Raw genomic sequence first — 12,451 nt, forward strand, 5'->3', positions numbered from 1 at the left:
TATACCAAAATTCTTGCAGATAGGCTGAAATTAATTCTTCCTTCTGTGGTCCACTCGGATCAGACAGGCTTCATTAAGGGTCGTCACTCCACGGGGAACATTAGGAAGGTTTTGGCTGCTTCACACTGGCTGAGCTCAACGGCTAACCAAGACGCCCATTTCATTCTTGTGAGCTGGGACCATCTGTACACCACGCTCTCACATTTTGGGTTTCCGTTGGGCTTCTCCAGTGTCCTAAATTCTTTATACACTGCTTCTAGCTCTCAGATTCTCTGCAATGGTTATATATCTGACCCAGTAATCATAAAGAGAGGCACCAGGTAGGTCTGCCCACTCTCGAATCTATTATTAGCTCTTGCTATTGAACCATTAGCAATTTCCCTACGAAAATTACAGTCGTTTACAGGGGTACATGTTGTTGAACAAATTTTAAAAGTCAGTTTATTTGCGGATGACATGCTTCTTTTTGTATCCAATCCTTTGAAATCCATCCCTAGTATTATGTCCGTCATTAATACCTTTAGTTCTTTTGCTGGTTATAAGGTAAACACTTCTAAATCTGAACTACTTCCACTTACTCCTTCAGCCTTCACACTTGCCTCCCATTCTACCCTTTCTCAATTCTCCCTGAATAAGACTAAACAGAAATATTTAGGTGTCCTTGTCCCTGCTGACCTAACTAAATTGTACGCGATAAATTACAATCCTATTTTGTCCAAAATCTCTCATTGTCCTATTGGTCTCCACTACCGATTTCACTACTGGGGAGGGTGGCGGTTTTAAAAAGTATTGTTTTAAAGATATCCTACACATTACAGATGCTGCCTTTGAGACCCACTAGAAAAGACTGTTTAGCCTACGATAAACTATTTACCAAATTTCTATGGAATAATAAAAAACCCTGTATAGCCTTAACAAAACTGAAGCTCCATAAGGAGCATGGTGGCCTCGTTGTCATGGACCTTCTATCCTTCTCTAGAGCTGTTGCCTTTCGGTACATTTCTGATTGGTTACTGGACTCGTCTTTTTGTAGTAATTACGAATTGGAACAAGCACTGGTGGCCCCGTACGATCTTAAAGTTCTGCTACATACCCCTAAATCCCTTATTCCGTCCATTATTAAAAACAATATTTTGTTTTGGGATACATACCAAGCCTGGGGGGCCATACATAGAGCTTGGGGCAGAGACCCTACGCACTCCAAATTCATATCTATAGGAGGCAACCCTTGTTTTACCCCACCTCTTACCAACTCCAGATTTACTGTCTGGAAGCTTAAAGGAATCTCTACAATAAGAGATGTATTTGTCCCAGGTGGTTCCCTATATTCTTTCACGGATTTAGTCAATCTTTTTGACTTAACTTGGTCGGACTTTTCCGAATGTAGAAACACCAGACCCTCTTACCTTACTAATTACCAGAATTAGCAAAACATATTATAAAACTCAATGGCTATATGGCGACATACTTATTTCCACTATAAACATGGATACGCTATGGTCCCCCCTCCTCGAGTCTTGGTCTTCGAAATTCTCTTCTCCTGTGGCCAGACGAGACCTAACTCACTCTATACCATACATATTTAAAATTTTGCACTCAGCGCAATTACAGGAGATTCATCTGAAGTTCTTATACCGGGCATATATTACACCGGGCCAGAGAATACACATGATATCTTCAGATTCAGGTAGATGCCCCAAATGTCGTTCTCCAAAAGCCCTATTTATCCATAATTTGGGGCATTTTCCCAAAATAGCAACGTTTTGATTTAAAGTGAAATGGTATATACATAAATCATTTGGTATTGACCTACCGTTTAATATATGTGCTCTTTTGGGTCTACAAACTGCTGCTTGCTCACTCCATGCACCCAATGATCCCACTTCTGATCATAATTCTTACAGATGCAAAAAAGCTCATACTTAAGCAGTGGATTTCCCCTCTACCCCCCAGACTTGAACACTAGCAATCTGCATTGATGACAATACTATGCTACGAGTGCCAGTCTACTCTCCCAGATGTAGATAGTAAAACTCAGAAAATCCTATCTAAATGGTCCCCACTTATTGAGACGTTATGTCCAGAATATAGAGACTTCAGATTTCTTTGAGAGAATACCCCCCCCCCCCCTTATGCCCCTCTGGTATGAATGGAGAATGAATAAGTCCTTACTGTTCTGTATGTTTAATTAGCTCAGCGGTTTTATTTAGTTTGTTTTGGTGCACGATATATCGTTATATTTGTCCAAGGCTTTACAACGTGCTTTTGACACTGACGGAGCTGTATGTACTTCAGTAATTTTCTATGCATTACAAATCTCTTTGGATTCTTAAGGTTCACATCTTTTAGTAATTGTTCTGATGCTGAAAAGAATAATATGTGAGGAATGTTTATACCTTGGCTTCGACGTCAGGATCCGTCTCCTGTTGATGTTATATTGTGTACTATCTTATTGTGCTGCTTACATATTTTACTTTTAGCATTTTCTGTGTATATGTGAAAATCTCAATAAACACATTTAAAAAAAAAAAAAAATGTCATTACCTTAGCAAAATAACTATTTTGATCAAGTTGGTGAGGAAATTCATATGGAAAAAGGAATCCATTAGACTCCACATCTCAGGTAAGCCAATGCATTTGGCAAATTGGCTCCACAGCATTTGACAGCATCATCAATCTTAGACAATGACCCCCTGTCCTTGTGTTCCTGGGACAAATGCCCCTTTACTAAAATACTGCGACTTTAGCAATCATAGAACAAAGAAAAAAAGAATAATCTATATCTTGAACTATTTCTTCAATTTCCCAGTCCAGAGTAATCATTAGCATCTAACAGTGTATTGCCTGCATTAGACACATGCAGTAATCCAGCATCACAGCTGGAAACAAGGAGCACAGATATTGTCTCATTACTGCAAGTTTAATTAATGTTACAGCCCCCCTCCCCCAATCTACCCAACCACACACCTTTATGTAAACGCTTATTGCTTCTTACATGTGTAATAAACCCGCTGGCACATTTAGCAATCCCAGTTAACACAATCATCAGTGCATGCGATAACATTTGGGACAGTATTCTGTGTAAATGTGGAAGCCCATAGCCGAGCAGTGCAGATGGCTGCTTGCTGCATAATATCTCCTCCTAGAACCAGTATGGATGTTAGTAAACTGAACCCACCAGAGAGGCTTTGGCTGTGGGCAGCCGGCCATGGGCAACGCTGGTTATGGAGAGAGCCACAGAAAGTTCATTATTGAGAATCTGTGCTTTAATCAAAGCAGTGATTTCATTGTTAAATGAAGCTTGTAACAAGGGATGAAGCAATTCATCTGCACACAGCAGGCACATGTGCAACTCTACAGCTCTCAGTCTAGTCACTACAGAGGAGGATATGGCCTCAAGAATTTAACCTTTTACTGTAACATTTAGCAATGGATCTTCTACACTATGTAGTATCTCTTAGGACTTTCTTCTACTTCTTCATGAACAAATGGAAATACTGAATAATTAAATGATTAAAATGATAGATAAAATCCTGTTACAATGTTAAGTCATACGTGTCCAGATGGGTAGCAGGGGTTAAAGTGAGGGGGAACGGGGTGGAACTGAGTTCCACCACCTCTAATGTTGAGGTGGAACATTTTAACCTCCACAGAGGCCCTGCACAGTAATTCTCAAAGAAAAGCATTCTAGTTTGCAGGGGGATGACAAAAACCCTACCACTGGCCCTGACTTCTGTCTAATGGGGGTAGGGGAGAGGTGTAAATAGGTGGCATAGAGAAATAAGTTCCCCCACTTCTGCATGACCACTTTATGCCCTCGGTAGCAGTGTGCTGTAGGCAGGGTCTAGGATGCAATGCAGTGAACAGGGCAGCCGAGAGGGGGGGAGCAGGTACAATTTACCCGGGCCCAGGCCTGTCAGTGGGCCCAGGTCCGGAAACACATATACACAGACACTTGCAAGGAGTAGCGGCGATATGTGTGGGGAAGAGGGTGCAGGGTAGCGATGGTAGTGTGTGCAGGGATGGCATTTAAAGGTATGAGCAGTTGTGGAGAGTAATGTGCAGGGTTGCATTTGATGTAGTGTGGGGCAGGGGGTACAGGTAGAGATGACAATCCTGCAGCATTTTTTTCAATCCCGGGGCCTGGGATTGAAAAATGCTCGAACTGGCATTCCCGGGATTGGCACACCGTCCGCCCTGCACATTTACTTACATTGTAGGGTGACCAGGAGCAGGGCAGACAGCAGTGGTGCGGGGGTTCCTGGTGCCTCTGGGCAAGAGGCAGCAGCAGACCATGCCCCCAAAATGCTGTGGTCACACCCCCTCAAGAGGGGCCCTGGGAAGTTGTTGTACCGGGACCAAGGATTTCTCTTGGCGGCCCTGGCAGTGAAGTGATTTATTGTGTCCTCGTGGCTCAATGCCTCAGTTTGCAGCTCGTGGCTCAGGAAGCTGTGCCACCAAGATGTGATTCACCAGAAGTGGTGTCATCAAGCTCCTGGATTGCTCAACAAGCTCTCTGGAGAGTAGGCAACTTTTTACATTAACCTCATTTATGACAAAAAGGCAAAATAGAGGAAGTTTTATTACACTGCACTGCGTACACCCAGAAATACACTTATTTCTGTGTAGATGCGTGCAGTACTGATATTTATATGCTGCATATAAATCTGAACTAAAATTGATCCACAACAGACAGTTGCTAGCTGTCCCATGGGTTTCCATATTACTATCAAGATTTTTTTTAGATTTGCCATTGTCAAATGTTGGGCAAAATCACAAACGTGATGTCAAAAATAGTAATGTCATAATAATGATATCACTTATAGATGCAAACAAGCAGAACATCTTATTAAACTCCATATTCCCATTTGAGCTATTAGTCCCAGAGCAATGATCCATTTGATTGGTTGGTAGTTAATTGTTACTGCTAACCCAGTTATTGCACTTGTATACTCATGTTCCACCAGTGGTATCCACTGATTTGCTTTTCTGCTACCCTTTCATCAATGCTGCTCACCACTGGTCTAGATGCGCTGTTTGGGGCTAGATTGCAATAGATAAACTGCAATATGAGAGATATGAGTTAAACGGAAGAGTTTGTGGTATATTTATCAAGGATTGCAAACTATTTTCTCTATCTTTCTTGCTGGCGAAAGTAGTTTTCATTACTTTCTCCTATTACACAACTGGATGTAGAGAAATCACTGATTTCTTTTGTACTCCATTTATTTTCACACATAATTGCATTCCCATAGTTTTAAATTCCACCATATGAGCATTACCTACAGTATACCCATCAATATGGACCCATGGAAGCCTTTGAGGGGTGGCTGGGTTCCCTCTAGGTCAGGCATGCATTTTACCTCTGCACAGGAGTGTGATTTTTGCTGTTGATAGACACCACAGCATTCCGTATTGGTCTAATATATAGCAATACTCTTCCACACTTCTTCAAAAGCACAACCAATGATAAATAGGCTGCTTTTTCACATTCGATCAGTTCTCTAACGACCAATTGCAATCTATGAAAACATACAAAATTCCCTTCTCTGAGCTACTATATGCAAAATATTAACTCCATGTACTGCTGGGTACACACTTAAGTGGTGTGGTGAGGCAATGTAATGATATATATATATCACATTGCTGTACATACTGGTGCTATCCTCCGCAACAAAGCTCCAACATGCTGGCTTTAGTGCATACAGAAGTGTGCAGTAAAAACACAGAAATTGGGAGATTTACCACTTTTCTGCTTTAGTGCATTTTGCCCAGTATATTGTCCTTTGCCTATTGTACGAGGATGGTCCAATAAGTAAAGTAACAAGCCCGCTCACTTATAGTATGTAGTATTCCTTATTTCTTTGAAATTTCACGCCAGGCTGGAGTGCTCCATTTCTAATAAATGTCTTTGCAGAATAAAAGCGCACTCACAAAACTTTCCTAGCATCCACTGTCACATTTTTCACTAGTGGCAAAAAAATACTAGTATATAATGACCAACATGTCAGCTCATATGTTCCACTAGAAAACTTCACAATTGTTTTTTTCTATTGTCATCTGCAACCAGCTCCTAAAAATCCCATATTCCCCACAACTTTATCAGAATATATCAATAAGTAAAATGATGAAATGGAAGAGTGGAATGAAACAACATCCATAACAACCAATAGGACTGTAGATTTGTATAGTTGGCATGCACCACGGCAAATTAAACCAGATATATATATATATATATATATTTCTTTATATTTGAATGCATTCTTACTTGGTTGTGTTTTTCCATTTCCCTTTACTTCGTTGGAATTAAACAAGGATTCTGTATGAAGTAAATTGTCTGTGTCCTTCTGTGCTTGTTTTATTAGTTCATTGATATTATCCAGAGATTCTTTATGTTCAACATGTCTCTGTAATGTATCTTCCTGTGCTATATCCAGGCTTATTTCATGCTCCTCTAAGAGGTTATGTACATTCTGGTCAATTAGTCCTAACTGTGGTTTTGGTTTGCTTCGATGTGCTTCTTCATCCAATGTACTTGTTGGATTTGCTACGATATAAGAGTGTGCACTTTTCTCCTGATTTTCAAACTCAGTTGTGGTAGTGGGAAGGTCCAAGTTTTCATAAAGTGTTGGGACCGCAAGGTTAGTGCCAAGGCCATTAGACTCTTTGTCTGAAGTTAAAGAATTCTGCCATGTGTACTGTAGAGAATTCCGGGCATCTTCAGAGAGAGAACTTAAGTCTAATTTATGCTTTTCGGATACCTGGTCAATATTAGGAGATTCTTCAGAAGAATCTGGTTCAGACTCTTCATGAAAATCCCTCCAGTGAGTCTGTCTTGGTTTGGACTTTGTATCTACTATATTTAAAGACCAATCCTCTTCCTGTCCTTGGGAAACACCATACGCAATAACCTTCCCCCTTGCTGTACCTGGAATTGCCTCTTGTATTTTATCTGTGCTTATCTGATTCCAGATTGGAATCTCTGTAGTACTTAGTGCTTCTGGATCCCAAGTATGAAAATAATCAGATTTTGCTGGTACACGGGTCACTGCTTGTTGTCGTATGTCTTCAGTGAAAGCCAGGACAAGTGGCTTTGAAGATAACGCATTGATTTCCTTCGCATTGCCCTTTGAGTTTATGGGTGTTACTGGATCGCTGCTTTCCATTTTATATCCTTGTCTTGTAGCAGATATTGCCATGTCAGTAGCAGACAAGGCATTATTAAATTCCAAGCGTATTGCTTGTCCGGGCTTTTGACTTTGAAGTTCTGGTTTTATCAGCCTGAGGTCTTCCTGTGACATCAACACTGGACCTTGTTGCTCATTCCCTAGTGGGGTGGGGGCTGTTGCTTGAAGAGCTGTTGAGAGGCAACATGTCAAAAGGATAAATTAGAATCCTATCAAGCTGAACGGGGAGAGAAACAAGAAGCTACTCTTAATTCAACAGTCAATTCATAGTGCTAGAAATATCTAGCTGTACCCATGCTCGGTTTCTGTTTTGAAGCACACCAAAGATGCTAACAGGATTAGCAGACCGACATGCCACAGAAACTTGGTTTATTATATGACAATCCAATAAATATTTATGGAATGCCTTTCAGATCTTGATTCCCACACAATTATGTCTATGACATTTTCAGTTACCACTGCTGTGGTTTATAGCTGTGGTTCAGGAACTACTGGCCCTTGAAGAGACTATATTATTATATTATAATGATAAAAATCTCTGCCAATGTGTGTGCCAGACACATCTCCAGGTGGGAGTTTCTGTGAGATATAACCTCTGCCTGTCCTGCCTGTCTGATACACAGCATAACATGTCTGCGGGTTGCTAATTTTCCCTTGCTTTAACTCCCCACCTACCCCTGTGAGAGATTACACTCAAGTGAAGACTAGCTTTTTATACATAATTAATTTAATTCATTTTCTTATAACACATATTACAAATAAATGACAATACTTTGAAGATAGATAGAGAGAGAGAGAGAGAGAGAGAGAGAGAGGGCCAGATGCACGAAGCTTCAAAAGTGATAAAATGGAGAGTGATAACCAACCAATCAGATCCTGCCTGACACTTTTCAAATACAGTCTGTGACGGGTGCCGGACGGGATCCTGACAGTCGGGATCCCGACAGTCATTTGCCCGACATCGGGATCCGGACTGTTAAAACACCGACAGACGGATTCCCGATGGGCACCGGCTATTCTCCACCGTGGGGGTCCACGACCCCCATAGAGGGAGAACAGAATAGATGGCGAGCCCGCAAGGGGTTTTGTTGCGCTCAACATGCTGTCTGAGTCCGGCCAGACGGGATCCGACTTCGGTCTAGTGACTGTCGGGATCCCGACTGTCGGAACCCTATACCACACTCATCTGTGACATGACAGGTAGGATCTGATTGGCTGGCTGTTTATCACTCTCCATTTTATCACTTTTGAAGCTTAGTGCATCTGGCCCAGAGTGAGAGAATATAAATATAAGTTACCAAAGACCTCATAATCATAACTTGGATGTACGCCTGTTATTTTATGCATTAATGTTCAGTAAGACGCGTCCAGTAGTTATTCTGCAGCAACAGTTATCTGCTGCTTTATATGTAGAAGTGGGTGCTGCTATCACACTGGTTGTTCTGCTGCAGTAATAGGCTATTACAGTGGTTCCCAAACTGTGTGCCGTGGCTCCCTGGGGTGCCTCAGGACACATGTAGGGGTGCCACGGCTTGGTGGTCTAGGACCAACTCAAATTATTAGTGGTTAATTATTTATGAGCAAAACCAGTGCTGGTAGTTGGCAATCATAGAATGTGTACCAACAGAAGCAAATCCTGCCCTTTACCACATAACTGCCACTAAGAATCGCATATAAACCCAATCAAAATTAAAAAAAATTGACCTAGGGGTGCCGTGAAAAAAAGTCTGATTTTCTAGGGTGCCGTGAATCAAAAAAGATTGGGAACCCCTGGGCTATTACTAAAAGCCATATTATATTAAATTGGAAGTGAATTGTTGCTAGCCATTATAATGCACTTTAGGCAAACTTTCCATTACGATTGCTTTCAGCATAACAAACTGTTCAGCTCGATATGTAATCACAGTAAAATTATTTAAATGTATTTTCCCTTTATTTGCATGCTGTTAATGTGGGAGTGTGATATAAAATACATTTAAAGCTGTCATATGTATTGATTGATCAGATCACGTGAGCTCTTTTTAACAATCAGAGAAGATCACAGTCTTTCTCCAGTTAGTATTTTGTTCCTTTTGCACACTGTTGCTTTACAGACTGACACACATTGAATAATTAAAGTAAAGAAATATATTTTAAGTATCAGCGCAAGAGATACCCTGTTTTCCCTTTCGAAATCTAGAAGTGCCTAGCTGTAGAGTAAAACACTGATTTATCCAGTGCATTATGAATAATTCCATCCAGATGGAATGAGCTATTGGATAATACAAAATTGGGCCTAATTCAGAGTAGTACGCAAGCTCAGTGGTTCCACTCACTGGCTCACAGTCCACAGTCTTTTGACAGCTTTTGGCTGCTGGTCAAGCCGATGGACATGTGGAATATCAGACTGTAGAACGGTCTGTGGTTGAAGGAAACTGTTCAGGCTGTCTGTGTACTCAACTCAACGTCACTGTTGCAATGCTCCATATGCTGATTCTGTTCTCTCTGCAGGGCACTGACAGATGACATCATCTGCCCATGCCACAGAAGCTTCAATCACCCTATAGGAGCATTACCAGAGTTGCATAATTTGTGTAACTCATGTTCAACCCAGATCAAGACCTGGGTAAAATTGCCGGGTAAATCCACCAGGTAAAATCTTTGGGGAGCCATTTCCACTATGACCTGTCCGGGTTATTTGGAATATGGAAAAGGGGTATTGTACAGTTAACTCATATAGGGGTGAAGCCTTGAAGAGTGGTAACTACCAACCAATCAGTTTCTCAGGGCTGACACCAAAAAGATGGCTCTTGCTCAGTGCTGGGTGTTGCAGTGTATTATGTGTGGAATCTGGCTCATGTCACTGGGTAGGATCTGGCAATGCAACCATAGCAGTCTCCTGGGGCAGCCTACATTTCTCGGACCCCCAGAGCATGCTTACCTACTTTTTCGAACAACTCTCCGGGAGAATCCCGGAGTTGTTAAGCAGCTAGAGTCTTTGAGGGGGAGGAGCCAAGCGGACGGATTTTTAGCATTGCAGCCACAGTAAAATTATGCACTGTAGCACACACAGATCTGCAAAAATTGTGATTTGCAATTTTGCTGAAGACCCACTGAAGCTGAACAAGGGGCAAAGTTCATTCATTTAATATTTTTTATCTATTCATCCCAAAACAGGCATCTTCGGGGGTACCCACAAATATTAAGGACCCTCAGATGTACCATGGATGAATCTCAGCAGATATCTCCAATATAAGCCGTGGCCCCTCCATTTCTGTCTGCACATACATGTTGGTTGCTAGGCAGTTGGATTTTCCAGGCCCGACATGTAATTCCAATTGTAGATAGCATTAGCTTCTGGCACACGCATGTTCAAGCTGTGGCCCTCTAGCTGTTGTGAAACTACACATCCCAGCATGCCTTGCCATAGTTTTATTATTCCCTAATAGCAAAACTGTGGCAAGGCATGATGGGACTTGTAGTTTCACAACAGCTGGAGGGCCATAGTTTGGACATGCCTGCTTATGGCTAATATATCACAAATTTCCAATGGCTGTACTTTGGATGTAGGGCCTGAACCAGGAATAACAAGCATATCTCATGGCAAGCAATAAATACCGGTAGTTGTGTATAAAATAATATACATTTTCATTTTGCAAATTTATGCAAAAAATATTTAGCACATCAATTAAAAAGGTGGGTTGTGAGATAAATATACCCCTATGCCTAATGTGCACATTTACATGTGCTAGGCTCACAACCTCCCCAGAGAATATTTTGCAGATAGCTCTCCTATAAGAAGATAAGTAAATCCATTGCATTAAGCCTGGCTCCCAGCAGTTTGCTGTATTTTAGTTCATTTACTTAGCTTTAGTCCTATATACTCGCCTCAAACCCTGGCACAGCAGAGATTCAACATTGGTGGGACGCCCAGATTAATCTCCTTTCTGTACCAAGCTGCTGGTATATCTTTCTGTAAGGTCATAATTATTTATCTGATTAAGATTTCCATCAAATATTCATTGGAAAGGATTAGTCAGGACAAACATATTGATTTGACTGAATCGATAATTCTTAGCATTGCTCATTCATTCAACCCTCTCCATGTAACCTTCGAAAGCCCTGTATCAGTTTCACGCTATGTGGCTTTTACTGCTGAGAAATATCTAGCCCCATAAGGATGAAAGATTGTGTGTAATAAGCACTTATAGGACAAAATTGTCATTGCTAACATCTCTCATACCTGGAGCTTCACGACCAGCTGAACCATCAACCTTGTACATAATTGCCCTTAGAAAGTAAGAGTTACCTCTAAAACTGCACCAGCAATTTTAACCAAGCCAACACTGACATACAAAAATATATTTCTAGCCTTAAACAATAGAATGTTTATTGCAGTGATCCCAAAAAAACAACAACCCAATTTTCACTCGGACTGAAACATACAAAGTTCACTTTTCTACAGAGGAAGAGATGCAGGGGTTTATTGACTGAGATGGGAGTTCTATTGAAGATGATATGTTGCTATGGGCAACCAATCAGATTCTATCTTTTAAAAATGTCTAAATAAATAAGAAGTAGAATCTGATTGGTTGCTATGGGCAACATCCCCTCCTCAATATAACTCCCATCTTAGTAAATAAACCCTGCAGTGTTCCATAATTCTATTAATTATGGAGAAAGTGATACTATTCATGAAAACATTATCCAAATGCAGACCACGGGTGTCATTCATCCCAATGAGGGGTACGGTTATTGATGCAAGTACAGAATGTTTGGTAGACAGTCACTCTCATTTATGTGCAACAATATAAATTTCCATTATATATTTTTTACAAATAGTTTCTATATGTTCATCCTAACATCTTTTATTTACAATTACCAAGCTATTATTCAGAGCTGCCTAGTACAGGCCTGACTGCAATAATATGGTAGTGTCAGGAGCCGTACAGCGATGCCTGCCACTATGTGGCACTCCCTGATTACCTGGCGGGTCCTAAGTGACAGATGCAGGGTCGGCTCTACCATTAGTTAGCTTTAGGCAGCTGCCTAGGTCCCTGGGATTTGAGAGCGCTTCACTGAGTCTGGCTGTCACAAAATGAAGGATGCGAATGAGGAAGACATCCATGTTGTTCTAAATGCACATGGCGGCTGTGGAAGATGCCACCTCCAAACTATAATTTAATGACTGGTTGGTTTTGCCTGTAAATTATTGTTGCTTAAAAAAAATGAGTGACTCGCACAAAAGTCCTGCACCCCGAAATATAGCAGCTATTATATTTAGC

The 12,451-nt window shown here is 41.1% G+C and overlaps 1 protein-coding gene across 3 annotated transcripts in view; it reads right to left on the bottom strand.

Moving 5' to 3' along the window:
- Positions 1-12,451, bottom strand: part of NCAN (neurocan) — a 194,736-nt gene that overhangs the window by 86,867 nt on the left and 95,418 nt on the right. For 2 of the 3 annotated variants that reach the window (XM_083180306.1, XM_083180315.1), the window contains one exon: positions 6,269-7,357. The exons of the other annotated variant lie outside the window; for it this stretch is intronic. In XM_083180306.1, the coding sequence (XP_083036432.1) occupies positions 6,269-7,357 (1,089 nt within the window). The remainder of the gene's footprint in view (positions 1-6,268; positions 7,358-12,451) is intronic. 3 annotated transcript variants of the gene reach the window in all.

The sequence above is a fragment of the Crinia signifera genome, chromosome 1, assembly GCF_055691185.1.
Source record: "Crinia signifera chromosome 1, ASM5569118v1, whole genome shotgun sequence".
Taxonomy (NCBI): Eukaryota; Metazoa; Chordata; class Amphibia; order Anura; family Myobatrachidae; genus Crinia; species Crinia signifera.